The 20,377-nt window shown below is 35.9% G+C and overlaps 2 protein-coding genes across 3 annotated transcripts in view; one reads left to right on the forward strand and one right to left on the reverse strand.

The window, feature by feature from the left end:
* Positions 1-344: 344 nt before the first annotated feature.
* LOC112465322 (prominin-1-A) lies at positions 345-19,608 on the forward strand. 2 transcript variants are annotated; one of them, XM_025032835.1, is made up of 17 exons: positions 345-435; positions 1,301-1,681; positions 2,329-2,384; positions 2,618-2,793; positions 3,316-3,503; positions 6,616-6,711; positions 9,126-9,328; positions 10,601-10,736; positions 15,188-15,358; positions 15,789-15,888; positions 16,642-16,836; positions 17,208-17,430; positions 18,001-18,300; positions 18,404-18,562; positions 18,905-19,038; positions 19,118-19,162; positions 19,286-19,608. In XM_025032835.1, exons 1-17 carry the CDS (start codon positions 399-401, stop codon positions 19,314-19,316), a joined length of 2,631 nt encoding a protein of 876 aa, XP_024888603.1. In that variant the 5' UTR covers positions 345-398; the 3' UTR covers positions 19,317-19,608. The 2 variants fall into 2 exon arrangements, with proteins under 2 accessions (XP_024888603.1, XP_024888610.1); XM_025032842.1 differs by lacking the exon at positions 19,118-19,162.
* The window catches only part of LOC112465253, an 8,261-nt gene continuing 7,401 nt past the window's right edge, over positions 19,518-20,377 (reverse strand). The window contains exons 8-10 of the mRNA XM_025032731.1: positions 20,110-20,375; positions 19,686-19,851; positions 19,518-19,565 (exon numbers count right to left, since the gene is read on the reverse strand). Of these exons, the coding sequence (XP_024888499.1) occupies positions 19,541-19,565; positions 19,686-19,851; positions 20,110-20,375 (457 nt within the window). The 3' untranslated portion in view covers positions 19,518-19,540. The remainder of the gene's footprint in view (positions 19,566-19,685; positions 19,852-20,109; positions 20,376-20,377) is intronic.

The raw sequence follows: 20,377 nt of genomic DNA on the forward strand, positions 1-20,377 counted from the left end.
CAACTTAACAACTCTGCTTTACTAATTTATTTATTTTGCAATTATTCCCAAGAATATTGTAAAATTTATATTATTTCAAATACGTTAAACACAGTGCGTTATCGTAAAGTTTTTATAACATGTTTTTATTCTTTTAATTTGGCATAATCCAAATTAAATATATCGTTGCGTTTCTGTACAATTTCTTAATCTTATACTGTATTGTGTGACACCGTTTTTCTTGCTCGGTCAATCCCCAACTTATTGTCTCCGTAGGGTTCGACAACATCACAATACACTTGCGAGGCTTCGCGGAAGCCTCTACAAATGCTGGAAATGACAGTCTACCTGCTACTGCGATTCGATAAAGACGTGACTGTTGTCAGTGCCGATTATCGCATGGAGGAAAACGTCGGAAAATGGCGATGCCTCAGCGGAAAATGACTGTAATCCAAGGCATGAACATTTTTACATCTTGCTTCCGTCTCTCCATCCGTCGTGCAAAATACGGGTCTAATTTTCGCAGAGATACCGCGTCACGACGCTTCTTGTTGAAACGCTTCGAAATTATCATTCTCAGAGAGGTTTGACGTGAAGGAGTGTAAATAGAAGAAGCGACATTCTATTTTGAGCCTTGTGTCGACAGAGATTGTAGTGTTTCATAAGGATTTAAAGCTCTCTCGCTTGTGCTGTGTAATTTTCAGTTGTAATGTTTAAACGTCTTCCATCTAATTTTGAACGCCACTACCATAATGAATTCGCCGAATATTAAAGGCCATTGCCACAATGAGGAAATGCAATTTGTCACAATTTAAGTGAAATTAAAATGAGAAAATCCCTTCAGCGATAATTTGCCAACAATGTTAAACAAAATTTCTTATACGTAGCCAGTTCTAACATCGCGGTTAAACTATTAAAAGACAAAAGTATTGTACTTTTTTTAAATGCACAGATTCTCTTTTTAACATTGTCGTAACGTTATCTTCATTTAAGCGGAATGTAAAGCGGCGCATGATACCGGAGAGCGTTAGTTGGAATTTCAGTTTTACCGCTACTTAAACGCAACATGAAACAATGCAATCCGACTTCAAGTATCGTGGAATAATATTAAAAATAAATAAGAAAGCGTGCAAAGTCGCTCAAGTTCGTGCTGGAAACGCTTGGAGAGATAACAGATTCGTTTGTTCTGATTCTACATGTTAAAATAATTGCCACAATTTTTAAATCGTCAATGCCGAATGGATTTTTATCGTTGTTCCAATTTGCGCGCGAGCGGCAAGGCGAAGATATTGTGTAAGATCCGCTTCTCTAAAACTTGCAGTATTTCTTTTGCTCGTCGCAATCTCGAAGGCGTACACGTTTCAAGAGTCGGTCTCAACTGATTCGACCCCGAGCAGTAACAATTGCTCGACCACCGACAGCTTCCTCATTCTTCGTTCCCGAAACGAGGCACGGGAGGGCGAGACGGACACGATGACGGCGGACGTGCTCGTAGACGGTACGAAGAACAACTCGAACGTGTCGCATCCCAGGACGTTGACCTTACCCAAGGACTGGGACGAGAAACCGAAACTCAAGTTCCCGAAATTCACCACGGAGGAGCGTTACAAGATGATGAGTTTGCATCTTGATAAGGGATGGTTCGCCTTCGATTTCCTCAGAGGCTTCTTGCCTTTCGTGCAACCTTACGACATACCGGCTGGTACGGTTTAATGGAGATCGTAAATGTTTTTTCGCGAAATCTCTTTTTAGCGAGCTCGTATAAGATTTTAAAATACGTACGTCTCGACAAATTCGTTTTCGAATCAAATGATCAGCGTTTTACGACGCGTCTAGCTATATCAATAATTCATACGCAAGCTGTTTCAACTAGAAAAAAAAAGAAGTACAACATTTTGCATGTGTAAAGCGTACGCTACGAATCATGACTCATGCATTTAACGTCTGTTCGGTCAAACGTATCTTCGTTTAAATCCTTGAACTTTTATAGTTTTTATTCCTATGACTGATTTTTCACAGATGGCTGCGAATCGCAATTAAAAGATATCTTTCACTTGTATATGGAGTGACATTTATATGAGAACAGATCGATAATAATCATTGGCACATATACGATCGTATAGAGGAAGCAAAATTCTTTTTATTTATTTCTCAAATATTACAACATGTTACCAACGTGCGAATTTATTTTTATCGTATTTTATCCAATGGTTTAATGGTTCTAGGGGTTCTAGGTTTAGCAAGTAATTTAAAAGCTTAATAGAGTTTTCAGGCTCTATCAGACTATTATCGTTTTCCTTCCAATTAGCGATGCATAGAGAAGATTATAATTCTTCTCGCTCGTTACAGATTTACTAGCGGACGCCGTGGAAAATCGCATAAGCACTACTAAATTGATCTCCGAGGTAAGGCAAAATCACGCTGAGAATTCAGAAATATTTAACCGGCGAACGACGAAGTGGATCATTAAAGAAAATGCAAGTCTTCATTAGATCCTCGCGAAGGTTCCACGGAACCTTCGATATTTCCGAGCGTTTCGTACTTCTCGAAGAGAATTTCTTATGACGTGCAACTATTTTAACCGTCGCGCGAATATTGCTGCTAGAGTTCCTCAAAAGTATTATTCTTACTTTTACAGTCTATGCACGTGGAAGCAGCTTTCTTGGGCTTAGTAGGCATGTGCTGCGTACTGGCCTGCATAATACCTGGCACGGAACTTTGGCTCGCCTGTCGTCCAATCAGAGAGGATTACAAACCTCCACGGCATCCCGGTGTTCTCGCATTTCTCCTCGCCGTTCTCGTCTTTATACTCGGGTAGGATCTATGACGATTCTCCGTTCTTAGAGACGACGCTCCGAAAACTTATTACCTTCACTTCCAACCCTACCCGTGTTCCTTGATACTTCTGTCCTTCTTGATTACACTTCGCGAGTACATAATCGTCGCGAACTTAGCGACTATAAAATTCCCACAATTACAAAAAGATTTTAAAATTAATACGGAAGATTTCTTTATTACTTTGCACTTGATATAAATTACAGTTACTTTGTTTTGTTTTTAATAATTTTTAATAGAAAGATAGAAAATTGACATTTATATAGAATACCTATCAAATATGTACACAAATATGTTAATCATTTTTTGATATACATTTGCATTTAAATAATTGTAATACTATATTAACATTAGAGCGATATGAGTCGAGAACAAATGAAGTTAGTTAGAAGAGAGAGGAGGTTTAAATAGGCAATTAGTCGTCTTACGACGTTGGAAAACCTTTTACCTAAAGCAAAGCATTCGCTACGTTATTCATAATCTTTAGTGCGTGGCTTTCAGGTCTTGCATGGTGACAATGATAATATGCAACGAGGCAGTTGCAGTCGGGATCGCGAAACTCCCTATAACAGTAGAGACGGCGTTGCAGGATTTGAAGGACTATCACGCGGATACCACATCACAGCTGCGAAAGTGCCTCACGAGAAGTTTAGACGTGGCCAGCGAAGCGATCCTCGCGGATCTGGACAGTGAGTGAAATTTTCTTTTTAACAGTATTAAGACACTCGACGCGGGAAAGTTTCTTCGGGCAAAAAGAGCGCATCAGTTTATCGCGTTCAACGAAGACAATGTGCAAAACTATACTTTTAACCATAGCCGTAACTATGAACATGCCTGAGATGCTTACCGAATGCTCTTTTCTGTTAGCGTTGTACACGAACATAACCCAGTTACTATAATTGCGTTCTGTCTTAAATGTGCTGGTTTTCCAGACTTTCTACCTTCGCTCGTTATGACCGACGTGTGAGAAGTACCTAACAGGCACAAACAAGCAAAAAATAAGAAAGAAACGTAAAAATTATATATAGAGACCATAATGCGAGATCTTTATTAAGCGCTATAATACACGAAATGCTTAAAAGACGAGCTAAATAAAAATTTATAATATCTTTGTAAAACATTTTCGCATTTTAATATAACATATTTTTCGCACTAGTTTTTTTTTTTTTGCTTTTACTTGAGAAAAAATCCTTTCGTTCTATTAAGAGAGAAAAGAATTTTTCGTTACCGCTAATGGCAATAGAAAATACTACTCGCGGCCAATTAACTAATTTCCGGAGTAGAGTCGAGTGCGGAGAACCGCTTGCGGTTCGATTGCTCGCTTACTTTGATGCAACATAGCGCTCGGTTGTAAGCGACTCTCCGCACTTGATTCTTGAACGAAAGCCGCAAACTGGCTAATTTCATCACTAAATTTGTAGGCCCGCGTTTAACGTTACAATCGTCTGCACGTTGCCGAATTTAATCGATTCTATCGCATGTTTAAACTTGGCCGCAAATGTGGTCAGACTCAAACTGTTTAACATAGCTTAACAATTTAACAGTGCGGTAAACTGCTAGAGCTTAAGCAACTTGAGCCTCCAGTATAAAAGTAACGCGCATATAAATCCAATATTTAAACATTATGAAGTTTATTATAATTTTAATAAGATTTTTAAGGCTAAATTTTTACATCACTATTAAAATTAAAAATCACTAAGTAACTAATGCACAGAAAATTAAATAATGTGTAATATTTTCAAAACACGAGTTAATATGCAGCAATATGAGAATATAATACATGAGTAATGAGGAGCAATATCAGATCATTGAATTTTTCATATTTGTGGCTCATGAGCTCCAACAAAGGAGTCAAATATAAAATTATATCAATATTTTCAAAAGCTTTTGTGTGTGTGTTCGGTTTGATTATCTTTATTCATTTTATGCATAATATCAAGGTATTCACTGACACAGGGTAATTTCTTGCCATATGCCGCAACCAGAAATATTTTTAGTTAAATGGTGTGTAACGCTTGTGAATTATATATACATTTACATTTACGGTATATCATGTACGTTTGACGCATTTGCTGGCAGGTTGGAATATTTTTAACCGCTTTCTCTCTCTCCCTCTCTCTCTCTCTCTCTCGCAGGGTATGTGACTGCTTGCAATATTTTATGTTCTGCATTTATTTCGCTTGCGCTCATGATAGATTCATTTGCATGATAAATTCATCTGTTAATGGTATAACGATTTAGTTGATTTGGCTTGCGTCCACGGCAAGAAATGCGCGAGAAAAAAGCATGTGTACGCGATAAGGAAGCATTTAATCTTGGTAATTAGAATAAATTCGAATAATTCTATCTTATTCGAAAGAGAGAACACCGTGTTAGACACAAACATCTCTTTCGTACTTTTTAGGTACTGCGCCATTTCCATTTTATTTGAAAAACAAAGTGCTTTAATTTCCACTTCTGACAGAAAGACTATAAATCTTTCACACGTTTATTTTTGTAATGCATAAATGCGATGATGGTCTACCTTTTATTTCCAAACGGTGAATCATATATCAAATAATATTCTGTTGTAGCTCGTGATATGGAACGAAAAAGAAGACACATTCCGACCATTAACTCATTAAGCGCATCGTACTGAGCTTGCTTCCAAATTGGGAACATTTTTAAATATTTATGTAAACTTCTTTCACGGCGATTCTGCGATGCGATTCGCTTCAGCAAATTCCGGTTATGTGGGCCGCTGAACGCATGAATTATCAAAGTGCCGATGTCCGGTGCCGTCGTCTAATGACGTTTCTCGCGACCGGAGAGACGCATAGGTGTCTAATGAAAGCTATCGACAGTCTATAATCGTCGCGTAATGGATCCATCGCCACTGGCACGTTAACTAGCCCCGAGCAAATTGAGCTCGTTAGTGCAATACAACCACGGGCATTATGCACGTTGGCCAGCACAAAGCATACACGCGCGTACACGCCGCCAAAACCCGTCTTGATTTCAGATCACGTACCGTGCGCCAAGTGGAACGACAACGATACGGTTTATCGACAACGTGACTACGTCGTTTCTTTCGGAGTCTATATACTGAAAACGTATATCATAAGAGCCTGCCGTATCGCACATACATCCCCATGATCGATACCGCAAATTAAACTCGAGATTCCTTAGTATTGGTCGCTATAAACCCATGCACGGCGTTTATCGGCGTTTATCGGCGAATATTGATCTTCTGTCATCTATCTTAGCCAGAAAATCCTATGCAAATTTCTCGTACAAGAAATGGGAATACATTTTAATTGTTATCAATTCATATCAGAAATTTTGTGTTACCGTCAAAGACCGGCATTATCAAACCACCTGCGCCGGTCCAAAATTCCTATCAGATCGCGATAACCGACGCGGATACAGGACGGATAAATTATTACCGCCACGCACCGACGTGACGGGATTTACAATGTCGCTCGCGTTTATATACTACATGAATTTCGCGTGTTCGTTAGCCCGAGGCGATCACAGCCCATTTTTAATGTTCATCCCATCGCCGCTCTTTATGGTCTCGTTCAATATTCTAATGATTTCGCACTTTTGTCGGACATTCGGAACTGTGATCGGCGGAAATCTTTTTGATAGAACGCCAGCCAATATATTACCGAAAGTGACCTACAGAATATTAAGTGGTCTATGCTTGTGACATCGTTTATCTTTTGTATATGCATGTGTGATATTTGTATATTAATGGAATATATCTGTTAACTAAAAACAGAGAGACTCACGCACTAATATTTCGCTCGTGTTTTACAGATGTCGAGGAATTATTGGGCAAACCTGTGCAGGCCGAGCTCTCGGCCGAGACTGGACTTGACGTGGCACTGGATGCGCTTGTTGACCTGGGAAATGGTAAAAGCTATAATAAAAACATATAATAAATTTTTTTTAATAAAAAAAATAGGAAGCAAAGTTTCATACAATGTCAAAATCGTATGTCAAGCGCAATTTTTCCGGCTATTTTTCATTTCTGGATGTAATTTCTGTAATTAATGGTAATAATTTCTAAACGCTAGGAATAATGCATTTTGCATCGTAATCTGTTCCACGAAAGTCAGTCGCAAGAAATTACGGGACTGGGATTTCGCATTTTGCAGCTGCATATATTGATAGTCTAAAGTAGATAAAGGCTCTCTAACTTATTACTACATCCTGTAACGCGAGAAATTAGTTGCCCTTTATTCCGACCGCTATATCCGATATGGATATTGCCGAATATTCTGTACCAATATTTGTCGGAATGGCAAGGTGGCTGTACGCCGAAATGTTTGCATATTCATAACTGCAATATCTACACAACGTACTCGCGTCCTACGTATAATAATTTATACGTCAAATTATACCTTTCGTGTGGAAGAGCGACCACGTCGTTCACTCATTGCCTCACGAATGGATCGCGGTCACAATAAATCTAACGACTTCGGTGGTTTCATCGAATTCTGCAGTGCATCACACGAACATTCATTCGTCGCGCCATTTACTCATCACTCAAGATTTCACGTTTCGATAGAATAAGAGTCGCGCGTATCGAGTCGCGTTTATTCAAATTTTATTAACTCTCTAAATGGATAGCTTTTGTAGAAATGGAAGACGCCGATTTTAATTACTTCGAACTTAATGCAATTTCTTACGTTAAGTTTGCTTGTACCCCACGTTCGTATATTCAATATCAACGCTATTGAATATCTAATACTGTTTAGTTAGTCAAGCGTATGTAATTAAGATGCCTGTGCAACGTACAGATGTAACATGCTACTTTTGGGACTGCCAATTTACCCGACGTCACGCTGGTTTAGGTTGTTTCTGGTAACGTTATTCGGTCTTCAAGTGTACTCACCGCCGTTAAGTGACCTTCTCGACCTGGAATGTCACTTAGTCACGGTACTAAGTTACTAACAGTGTACTAACTAAATTAGGAGGCACTACCGCAACTACGGGCCTCTCACTCTTGCCATCTCCTTTCGAGCAACTCCTCGCCTAATCACTACACGTGTATCATACTTACACGCTATACTTAGTACTCTGTATCGGGTGTTCCGAAATAAACTCGTAATACGTCATTTGCTTACAAGAAAATGTTAATAAAAGTCACGTTTATTATGTTTTATTCTGCGGAAGATTTGTTTCTATCAATAAATTTTTATGCACAGCTTGTCGAGCAATTAAAATAAAAGTTATGTGACTTTAATATAGCTGGGGATAACGGGAAATATATATGTATATGAATCTCTACAAAGTAAAAGTCGAAGTAAATAACTCATTTATGTTGGCTGCCGATATTGAGCCAACATAAATGAGAAAGGCAAAATCACACACACCATCCGAGCTAAAAAGTTTTAATTAGACAAAATTTCCACTGTGTGTGCACAGAAGAAGTTCTCAGAGACTTTGCAATTCAAACCGTCGCATGATAATTATTATGTTCACATTTCCAAATGTATTATTAGTTAGCGTCTACATACTTTTACGTGTTATAATGGATACATATATGATATATGTGTATATATGTGTAACTATAATAACTATTTTTATTATTACGATTTCTTCAACTCTTTCTTTTCTCTGCGCAGTATTGCGATGATGTATTAATTTGCAGCACACGCCGTATACTTCGTCTGGAGATGTAGCCACGGGGCAAAACTGTAGGATCGCTTTTCTTGATGGTGTGCGTTCATAGCGAATTAATTCAAGTAACGAAAACCTGTTACTGTGGCAAGTGCTCGGAGACGTGATATCGTTATCGTATATTTCTCATCAGCGCAGACAAAGTCTAATACGTAAATAGCGAATATATAGCGGCGTCTTATAAATTGCTTCGGCTTCATTATACCGTGCGTTATTACTTTCGGTTGTCGCGGCTAATAGTTTGATAGCTTACTCGAGCATCCAGTATGTTGAAAGTTCGTTCCAAGATTATTAAGTCCATCGATGTGAGTTATTATCAGACGCGGACGAAGATAAATGTAGATAGTTATTTAATTAGAACGAAGACTTTACATCAGCGGTATAGTAGGTTTGTATCTTTCACACGATGACATCCAAAGTTTATCCCTAAATAAATATTCCGCGTTCATTAAGTGTCGATGCTAGTGGCACTCAATTCTGTAATAAATTGAGCCAGATATTATCCAGATGCAGAGTTCGATTTTCTGTAAACTTAGATGATTTCTGCACTAGTTTCTGGTAAAGGTGTTAGGCAAACGAAGGTAAGAACAAGTGAATACAGGCTTTACACATCGTTAATGATATCGTATCGCACGTTTCAGCGACGCAAGAGTTATCCGTCAGAACCGAATCTTTGCTCAGGGAGGGTGAGAGAGCTCACGAACTCGGATTGGAATTGAGTAGGGAAACGGACGAGATACGGCGGGACTTGGAAGGTGCGGTGAGAGCATGCTCGGGTCCAGATCGTTCTCTTTGTGCTGTCATTGACTCTTCGGGGATTCGCCTGGATCTACGGATAGAACGGGTGAATAAACTTTACGATTGACGTTCGTTCGGGCTAACGCATTCCGGGGTTCGCTCGGTCGGGATAAACGGCCGGGATAAACGATTCGATTCGCGGCAACATTTTCATTATGGTTCTCCATTTTATTTATATGAAGCAATGAAAATATAGTAAAATAAATACTGAAGGATAAAATGCATTTATTTAATAAACAATTAAAATTACAGTGGTTAACGTTTAATTCAAGAGCTATAACGATATTTATCTTGCATTATCTCTCAAAATTTTAATTAAAACTACTCTCTTTCTCTCTCTCTCTCCTTCTCTTTCGACGTTTACGCGTGACTGAATTAAAATGTTTTACATGTGTTTCTATTCTAATAGGTTTCATTTTTCCCTTTGCTTACTTTACATTTTTCATTATTTAATTACATATATTATGCGCTGTAATTGTGTGAGTTTTATAGCAATAGTAATGTTTATATTTTAGTACAGTATTTTTAGTGTCACTTATCAATTTAATTTTGTTACACATTTGAAAAACTTGACATTTGAAAAATATTAAATTTAAAAATGATTGCTTAAATCGACAACTTGTATCAAAGTACTGCGCAGCGGAAACTTTTCAAGGGTCTCTTCATCTTTCGTTAGTCACGAAGCCTCCTTACACACCTCTTTACATACCTCTTTGCATGTACGTACATGCGAATACATATAATAAGTAATACACTTCCAGATTCAAGTGCACCCATATGTTTCTCATTGTTATTAAATGAATGCAACTACGTTACACAATAATAGCAAATGTTTTTCTCGCGCAACTTCCGCTTCTCCATCTCGATTTATCATCCATTCAATGTTCCGAAGTTTTTCCAAGTTAGAGATTTACCTCGATAAATTCCTATTAGTGAAAAATGCACAACTTTATTTGTTTCTTAAAATCACACTGCCTTCGCATTGTTTTACAAAAGTCCGTTACTTCGTGAAAAATATTAAATTCACTATTTCAGACAATTCGTTCCACCGCCGATTTAATATCGATGCATTCTTTACTCTCCGTATGAGTAACTCCATTCTTGTCTGTCTTTATATTGGTAGTTTCAGAATAAACAAGTCAAATTTTAATAGCAAAATAGAAAAATTTTAATTAAAAGAGATAAATTGTTTATAGCAAAAGATATTAACAAAATTTCTTTATCTTTATCTTAAAATGTACGAACTTCAAAGCTGCCACTAGATCTGTTACTAAAAGTCGTTTTGCTTTTGAGATACCCTCTATATTTTCTATCGCAGCTACTAAGAGACGATCGTCTTCTGCGTCTACGGAGTACCAGTCGGGAAAATTTGACGGAAGCGGGACGTCAAGTTCGCGGGGAATACCTCCACGTACCGCATCACATCGCTCGGATCACGCTGGATGCTCGCAACCGTAGGTAGAATATTCACGGTTCCATTCCCCGAATTGATATTATATCGGAAAAAAGCCACGAGACCCGCATTTTCGACAGGGAGCTTTTTTCGATACAAACCAATTGCAGCCGAGCCGAACGTGCGTTCGGAGAATTCGCGCGGAGAATGTGGACTCTACAAAATTTAGTTGAGCATGCAGCTATTTGACTAAGAAAAGGTCGAATGCGGGAAGGAGGTAGGAGACGGAAGAAAGTGATGTGCTATATAGCGACAGAAAAGTTTCTGACATTGATGCCATGTATTATGTATATGACGTTATGGCACACGCGACGCCACGCGGAGTTCGCAACGGCACTTGAGCGTAGAAACTTCGCCGAAGAGCTCGCGTTCTCGAAGAAAGCTAAATTAGTACCGTCACTGCCAGGTTTCTGTGGATGTTACGCGAGATGATGCGAATTAAGCTGGATAAATGGCTAACAACGTTCCACTGGCAAACTAACAAATGACACGAACAATTATTATTTCACGGCATAACTCGCATAATTTACAAACGCGAAGATATACTGGATACACATTCCAAGTTTCTAGTACTTTTTTGTACTTACATGTTGTTTAATTAACATTGTAAAAATTTTTCCTTGATATAAATTTGATTTATTAATATTTTATTTTAATATTTTATGTTATTTTTATAATGATTTACGTTTAATTACGTAATAATAATGTAAGAAGCCTGGATTTTGATAATTTTATATGTATATAATAACTAATACAATATAATTATATATAATATAATATAATAATTTTTTAATAATTTGAATTTTAATTTAATAATTAAAACTTGAAAACTTATAATAATTACAATACTAAAATGTCCGTTAGCTTCTGATTAATTTCTCAGTATTGTACGAACAAACGTGTCAGTTCCCATCAAATTCGAGTGGCAATCAAGAAGAAACGCAATCTACAGCTGCAAATAATAGAAGAAGAGAGCGAAAAAAAAGAAACGCGGGAATATGGAAGTAACATTCGCCGCGATTAAACCATAGCAAATGTCGATAGATCTTGGTCTGATTGGTCTCTGCGCGAAATGCGTCTTGCGTATTTCGACTGCCTTAAAGAATGAAGTCTTACGGAGTTTCGAAGAAAATAAGTCTGATAGGTTGCGGCGCGAGAATTATTTCTATCGTGCAGGTGCACAGACGTATAGAAATGCATATACTTGTTTCAACATTTTGCAGCAAACTCTCGGAGTACTTTAAACACTAATATCAGTGCGTTTCGTATAACTTGAAAACTTTTGCAGAGGGAATAACGGCGAGGAAAGCCGACTTTGATAGAACAGAATGTTAAAAATAGATTTTTCATATTATGTGTGTGTGTGTGTGTGTATGTGTGGAGGATCCGATTATAAATGTCTGAAATGCTACTTTGAAGCAGACAATATCAAACTTCCAAAATCTTTTTTTTTTTTAACCACTTTACGCGATATTTCACAAACAATATTTCGACATAAAGTCAATATCGAAGAAGCAGAGATGCAATGAAAAAGCAAAGTTCCGAAGAAAATATCTTTTTGTAGATTCATAACGTCCACGTTATCTCCGCTGAGTGTTCTTCTTCGATATTCTCCTTTATCTATGCTATGTATCCTTGTCTATACATCATGCTAGGAACCGTGATATATTTAAGGCATATTATAAGTTTGAAGGAAAGTAAACAAACCAGACTGAGCCAGATCACGTTTTATCGCGAACGAAGTTGCGAAAACACAAACTTGTTAGTTCTGGGAAAGTGCATTTTGATGTTCTGATAATTAAAATACTCTGAATCGATGCAATCGAAAAAAAAAGTTAATGCAAATGCAACATGTGTGTTTATGTTTTACTAACATTAACAAAATTTATATATTTACGTATAATTTGTTTGCGCATTACGAAGACTAGAATCCCTCGGACATTAATTCTTCATCATCTTTCAATCATCTTCAAAGCACGTAAGAACGTATATAGTACAGCTTTCGCCAAGCTTTATAAAAAATATCTTATTTCAGATTCAAAGCTTAAGTCTTCCGAAATGTTGACAGCTTCCAAGAAATATGTAACGCATGTATTAATTCTGCGGATAGAACGCGCATGAATTTCCAGCGTAAAATATCCCGAATACATATTCGTCGCAATGGATTATTTCCAAATGGAGGATTATTCCAAGAATAATTTACAATCACAAAAGCTATAATAAAAATATAAAATAAAATTTTTGGTCACTGCCTGAAGGTATTCTATTTATAATAATTTAAAAAATATTAAAATTTTTTTCTCTATATAGCAACCAATAATATGGTCAATATTTAAATGTATGGATTATTTCCTATAAATGTTATGTGTCGCGTGCATTTGGAATTATACCTACAAAATTTTTAGCCTGATAAAGAGAAGCTTATAAAATTCGCATGCATGAATCATCTTTTTAAAAGATTCCCCTTTCCTCTATATTCTTCCCTACTCTTTAAACGAAGTCGTTTAGCGCGGAACGTCACGTTTCTCAATAGCAGTTTTTACGCACTCTTCCTGCTCTTTTTCCACGCCTCACTGTATAAACGATATTTCGTCACGGGCCGAGGGGAATTTCGCGTCAGCGTTTCTGCCCCGGAGTGCGATGAGCACGAGACCGTGCGGCGGAAAAGGGAGAGTCAGGAGACTTTATCCTTAATAGACAAACGAAATGCGGTAAATGCTTCGAGCAAACATCTTCGTGAACCCCGCGATCATGCTATATATCTTTCTCGAGACACCCGTATAAACTTTCGCGATGGGATCGGTGATTGATGCTAAGAGAGTCACGCGTTGACGGCTTGTCGCGTCGGACAATATCACGGATCTATTCTACTTGCTGTTTTATTAGAAGCCGACATGTGTGCTTTGCAAATGTATAATAAGATAAATTTGAAAAAGAATTTATAATATATAAAAATGTAATACGTATTATAAATGTGTATATATACATATATATGTATATGTGTGTGTGTGTGTGTGTGTGTGAGTGTTTGTGCACGTATAATCTTATATATATATCTATAAATATCAAACCTTTTTTTACTAGATATTTGAAAATCGAAATACTCTATATCATTTTTAGATGAAATTCTAAAGGCGCAAAATGAAATTGAAAAGTTAAATTAAATCAGTTTAAAGGCATTTCCATGCAATCAAAATTATATATGTATTTATCTTTTTTTCTCGAACTCTAAATTCTTTTTTGTTTTTTATTTTTCTTTATTTATAATTAGTTTTTACTGGCACGCAGCAGTCTGGTTTGAATGACAGTATTACAAATTGTCTGTCACAATTTATTATTTCTTTATTAAATACCTGCGATGAATAAAATACGTTAATTGCATATATTGGATAAACACGTATATTTGCCAGCTTTATATTTTGAAATATTCGCAAATAATAGAGGTGACATTAAGCATGCTGTAAGAAGTCCGTGTTGTTGAAGGATGGACATTGCTTTTTCGATTAATAAAGCATAAGAATGCTTTAAAGGAAATTATTAATAAAGAAAATTGAGAAGATTCCCGAAGGAACCTGGGATGATGGATGCTACAACGCTGGAATGCTGATGAACCGAATCGACGTGGACTTGTACTCCTGTCGACTTCCCTCAACTCGCCATCGACCAATAATGCTTGTCGCCCGTCGCCATCCATCGGCAGACAGATCCGATAGAGAGGTGACGGTCGGCATCTAATGCAAAATCCATATCGCATTAATATTACTACGTGAAAAGAAAAGTCGCAAAAAAAATTTGTAAAGGTTCGTCCCATTGCTGTGACGATAAAGTCGAACAAGCTCAACGTCTGTCGATCGCAGGTTGTTACCAAGCAGTTTCTGTACATTCGCTCGATGAAGACTCCGGATTATTACGAAGAAAGTTTGCCGTTAGAATAATGTATTCTATATATGTGTTAGTATATAAGATAAACGATCAAATGATTTTGATGTAAAATTCTGTCGTGTAGAATTGACTGTAAGTAGTATAACTTGTACTTCTTTTTAAGAAGAGTAAGATATTGCAATTGAGTTATTCACTATCTGTCTTCTATTGTCTTAATAATATTATCAGATGATGTGAAAATTACTACTTGAGAAACTTAATTATCCTCGCGGAACAGTAAAATATAATATTATGAGAAGTATTACCGAATTATCTGGAGACTCTCGTTATTATATTTGACGCAGTAATTATGTTAATTGTAACTTTCACAGATATCAAAAAGTTTATATAACTTTACATTAGAGATAAAATTAATGGAATTAATGGCTTTAATATTAAAGATTAGGTATATCATCAAAATTCAACGTATTGGGATATATATCTTTTCTTTGCGAAGACATTCATGATATAATATAAAGAATAGCAAAAATTATGAAGTAATAAGTAAAAAGATTCTCTATATTTCCATAGAGATTCGACGCGAGATCGATGCAGCACGTGCCAGGATTGTCGATCAAACGCGCACTGCGGAAACGAACAATTTCGAACTTTCAAAGCAGCTGGATTCTGCGAGAAACATCACGGATTACGTTGTACCTCATGTTATTGCTTTTGAGCATATCAGATGGATCGTCGGAATAGGCACGTAAAATTTTTCAAGATTACATTGCACATTTTCCCGTTATTTACCGCGTTGGTATTTTGAAAATGATCACGGAAATCGTATGAAGCATTTCCAAGCTAGTAACGGATTTAAGAAGATAACTCAATAACATTAAAGTTATATACACTTTTCTACGTGAAAATTTTGACGAAATAAAATACGTTTGTATTTTATCGTTTCACGTTTTAAATAGAAGTTATATAGGACTATTTATTCGAATCCCCCCTTCCCCGCCATTTATATAATAAAATGTGCATAAAAAATAAAAGTAATGATTTACATACGACAAATTAAGTACAAAAAGAAACAGTGAAATAACATCAATATAACAGAATATATTTTTTAAGACTCAGGGCACGTAGCTGATGGAATATAATATAATGTTTTATTTATTTGTGACATGTGCAGCTAGTGCTCTATGCATTTTACCGGTTTTTTCATTACTGATTGGAGCTTTATGTTGTCGCTGCGGATCATCCGAAAATAAAGTGCGTCCAACTCTTTTGTGGCAAGTATTATGAAATTCGTATAAATCATAGTAGAAGCAGAAAATTCTGTTATACTTTCAGTAGCATCCTTGTTATTATTGCAGAGTGTCATATTAGAGGTTTGCTATTTTTTATACCTTATGCTATAATCGTCGTAATTGCATAACACGAAGATTTGTATAATAATTATTTTATTTATTGTAATTGTGAAAGAAATATTAGTAGCTGTAAAATTATTGAGTAACATCAACATAGCGTATAGAGAGGTATATTGTAATATACACATACTACTTCACTTATGCACTTTACTCCTGTATATTATACTAACAATAACATTTTCAATAATATTATAGTATGCAAAATGATATGATAAAATAAGTTCGCAAGTTGCGTATTATATATATATATATCTTAAATAATCATTTCTATAAGATACATATTTTTTCGACCAACCTTTGTCGAGATTTATGAAAATATTGTGTTATTGATACTTAATAATACTGTGCTATTATTTATTACTTTTCTAATCTTGTTAAAAAAGACGAACTACTATATATAGATATAAGATAACATAATTTATTACTAGATGTCTTATCACATGGCAGCAGGTATTTATCATACAGAAGACAATATTGCAACGTAAATATAAATATTTATATTATAATAAATTATCATTTAGTGAGCTCTGACAACAGAGAACTTGATCGGAGGTAATAGATCTTATAGATCTAATAAAACGGATCGCCAGATTGAGTGTGTCGATCGGATTTCAGTGGTGTGGCCACGAGCTGTTTTGTCTCGATTACACTATGGGCAGTGTTCATGGTCGCTTTGGGCATCGCCAGCCATACAGAAATGTTGATATGTCGACCGCTGTACGATCCTGACTATCGTACTATAGAAGTTGTGCTGGAAACTCGAATGTTTTTAGGAAGAAGACTCACAATTCCTCTCAAGGAGCTCTTTGAGTAAATTCCATTATCTTAATCAAGCTAAATAAATAGAGCTTTATAATATTCAACCTCAAACCATAGGTTGTATTGAAAACTACGAACTGGATACTATTAAAAGAGTTATTGATTAAAAAATACATATATTTTTTTAATTTCTATCGCAATTATATTTTCAATAAAATGAACTTTTTTATTGTTTGAAATATAATATTCCACAAATTTTAATGAAAACATGGCACCGTTGAGTATAGATTGCAGTTTGAATATAAATTATATATTTTTATTTATATATTTTTTATCATATATATCCCTCAGGCTGTAACATACAGACATAGCGAATGGTTGCAATGTGTGTTACGGCTTTCAACTGCAATATTTATTTGCAGAAAATGTCGAAACAACGAGGCAGCTTATCCCGCCTTTGGTCTGGAAAACGTGATGAAACTGGAACATTTGACTGCGCATTGGGCATGGCCAGGCCTGTCTAGAGCAATCTCAAATGTTAAAGTCGATTTGAAGGGCCTACAAATATTAACGCCGAATTTACGACAACGTCTTCAGGATCTCTTATATGCTTGTGGTTTGAACCTCACCGCGCATAGAATTATGGTACCTATTCATTTATAAACGTTTATTTGTTACGTTAGATATACTTCAACTTTTTATTCTTATGTTCTTCCAAGTGAACAACAAAGCCTTTGTATTTTAAGATAAAAGCAAAAGTTTTTACTAGATTTTAATAACTTGATTAAAGCTCCAAATTACTCAAGCTTTGAAGAATTTTTTTGACGGAAAAATCCACTAGCATTGAAGGAAAGTAACAAATTGCGCAGCTGCATCACTACGTGATGCTAGACGGCTACTATGATAAACGACACGGATTTCACAGCGAGTTATTTCCGTGATTATAGTGGTTTAAAGGCACTACTAATTAAAGTCTATTTAGCTACGCATAACTACGCTAATTCATCAAGTGCATAACGCACACATGTACATTTATTTTAATATCTTATAATCTTTTGTATGTGCAAATTATTCACATAATTAACATAGCTTTCCTATTGTTTTATTTTGATGATACTTTTAGTTGCAAAATTTGGCAGAGAAGAATATATTTTGCGGGAAATCGACTCTTTTATTTCCCGATAATTTCAACTGCTATTTTATATCCTCTCGTAGATTCAAGGACCGATTCTGAGTAAAGATATAAGTACATTGTCTGACCAACTGGACAATGTATCCCGTCAGCTCCAGGATCGAAGTACTGCCAAGGAACTGCAAAGCATCGGGACAACAATGCGGGATCTAACATTGCGCCGAGTGAAACCGCTAATGAAATTACAAGACGATCTGGTCTATCGCCTTGCTGTTCTTGAGTTGCAAGTGCAACCTCTTTGGCGTCAAGTCAATCAATCGATTTCACATCTGAGGACAATACAATATTATATAGATAATCAGGGAGAGAAGATTGCTCAATTGGTGAATAATGGTGTTGAAAATTTCTTCTTTGCAGATTAAAAGAAATTCAGAAACAAAAAACATCACAGACTATTGAAATTCATCGTTTAATAATTGTTTGCAGAAAACAAAATTATACATGGACCGACTATCGAATTACCTAGATCAATGGCGGACTCACGTATTCTCTGAGATAACCACGGAAGTATCAAAGTGTCGACCCTTGTGGGACATTTTAGAAGGACTGAGATATTTACTATGTGCTCACATTTTAAGCCCTTTTGTATGTGTAATTAAATATGTATAAATTAAGCAATGGAAAAAAAGGCCAATAACCGAGCAAATAGTAGATGTCAAATTTAAAAGTTTATTTTAATCAATCAAATTGAATTGATTGAAATAAACTTTCACATTTTTGACATCTACTATTTCCTTGTTTTTTTATTGTTTGAGACACACGAGCGAGATCCTTTTAATTATTATGTATAAATTAAATATTAAATAATTTAAGTATATATATAAATAAAAGAACGAAAGAAAAAACAAATATTCAATGGCATGAATAATTAATGCAGTAAATAATCTCGCATTTGTCATAAAATTTCTTACACGTCTGTGTTTTTAGAACGGTTTCTGGTTTGCTACGTTCATATGCGTAATCGTCATGATAGTCGGCACACCAACGGCTCATATTTTGTCACTAGTATACAGGAAACCGTCTCGATTCGTAGAAGATGCTACCCTACTGTCAACAAGAGCGTTAGTATTTTTTTTTAATTAATTACTAAATTACAGGATTTAAAACAAACTATAAAAATAAAAATATATCTTTCTTTAGTGCAAGTCTCAACTCGGATGACGATAGAACGTGGCAGATGCCAGAGTAAATTGATATTAATATCTTTTTTTTATCTTGTATTTAGATAATTACAATATATTAAAAGTGTGTTATAAAATTATGTTTTATTAATAAAATTATATTTATAACTGTAATTATATATTTTAGCCCTCCGCCACCGCCACAAAACGATTGGTAACAAATGAGGACGAAGGACGAGGACTTCGCGTTGCAGGCAGACTCAGAAAGAAGTTAATATAGCATCGAAATTTAATATAGCAAAAACATCGAAGAAGCTTCAAGTATAGATAAGTATACAAAATAAGTTTTACTTGTATCTAACTTATCGCAAGCAGATTTCTAAAAGTTAACTGCCGTTTATACATTTTTATGAAGTCTACTTGATCTCTCAGAATAGTGGCATTAGTGCGAAGAATTCTTCATGCGTCTGTTTGTTAAAAAAAATAATAATAATAAACCTTTCAAATGTATTAGTTTGGTCGTTTTCTTTTTCGTTGTATTCGTACACACAGAAAGATAGTCTTACAAAATAAAAGTACAATCTCACTGCATGGACACGAACGAAGACACGCTTGCTTCTCCTACGGAATTGTTAGCAATACAATGATACATCCCAATGTGTTTTTCATCCAGCCGAGCCAATTGCATCCAAGATGTTCGCATAAGGGGCTCTGGGCCCTCGCTCGTATGTACTGTCGCCTCATGCTCCTCTCCTATGAATAAAACAAATTACTAAATTCTGTAACATGTCATATTTGTATAATTATTCAGCAATACATAACGCGTAAGTTTTAAGACAAACTTAAATACTATTAAATGCTATTGCCAGATGTATTTTAATCTTGTTCTTCCGACATTCTATCAATTATATGTAGAACAATTTGATTAATTTGTATATTTTAATCCACGCAGCGCAAAAAATATTTTGCAAAATATTTTACTTCAATACTATTAATATTGTATCATTTTACCTGGCAATTTTATCACTCTTCTCCCATCAGCCGAATGAAATTCCCAAAAGATATCCGGCACAGGGAAGCCCTTTGCCTCGCAATTGAGTGCGACACGTTGACCAAAGGATGAGACAACATCTTCCAAAGTTGACAGAATCCACGGTCTACTTTCACAAGGACCGAGGTGTTGCAACCTCAAGGAAGATGAGTTCCTGAGTTTCATCGCTTCTTCGTGCAATGCGCACGGCGTCGGGTAAGTTTCGTTATTGCTACCGCACGCCGGGCT

Source organism: Temnothorax curvispinosus, unplaced genomic scaffold (genome assembly GCF_003070985.1).
Source record: "Temnothorax curvispinosus isolate PA1 unplaced genomic scaffold, ASM307098v1 QBEX01001498.1, whole genome shotgun sequence".
Taxonomy (NCBI): Eukaryota; Metazoa; Arthropoda; class Insecta; order Hymenoptera; family Formicidae; genus Temnothorax; species Temnothorax curvispinosus.

What these genes read in the sequence shown, in the direction of transcription:
- LOC112465322 (XM_025032835.1), top strand. Translation starts at nt 399, where the DNA reads ATGGCGATGCCTCAGCGGAAAATGACTGTAATCCAAG. An exon ending in GAAAATGACTGTAATCCAAG is followed by an intron (nt 436 to 1,300) that starts GCATGAACATTT and finishes TAAAACTTGCAG; the next exon opens with TATTTCTTTTGCTCGTCGCA. An exon ending in GAGAGAAGATTGCTCAATTG is followed by an intron (nt 18,301 to 18,403) that starts GTGAATAATGGT and finishes AATTGTTTGCAG; the next exon opens with AAAACAAAATTATACATGGA.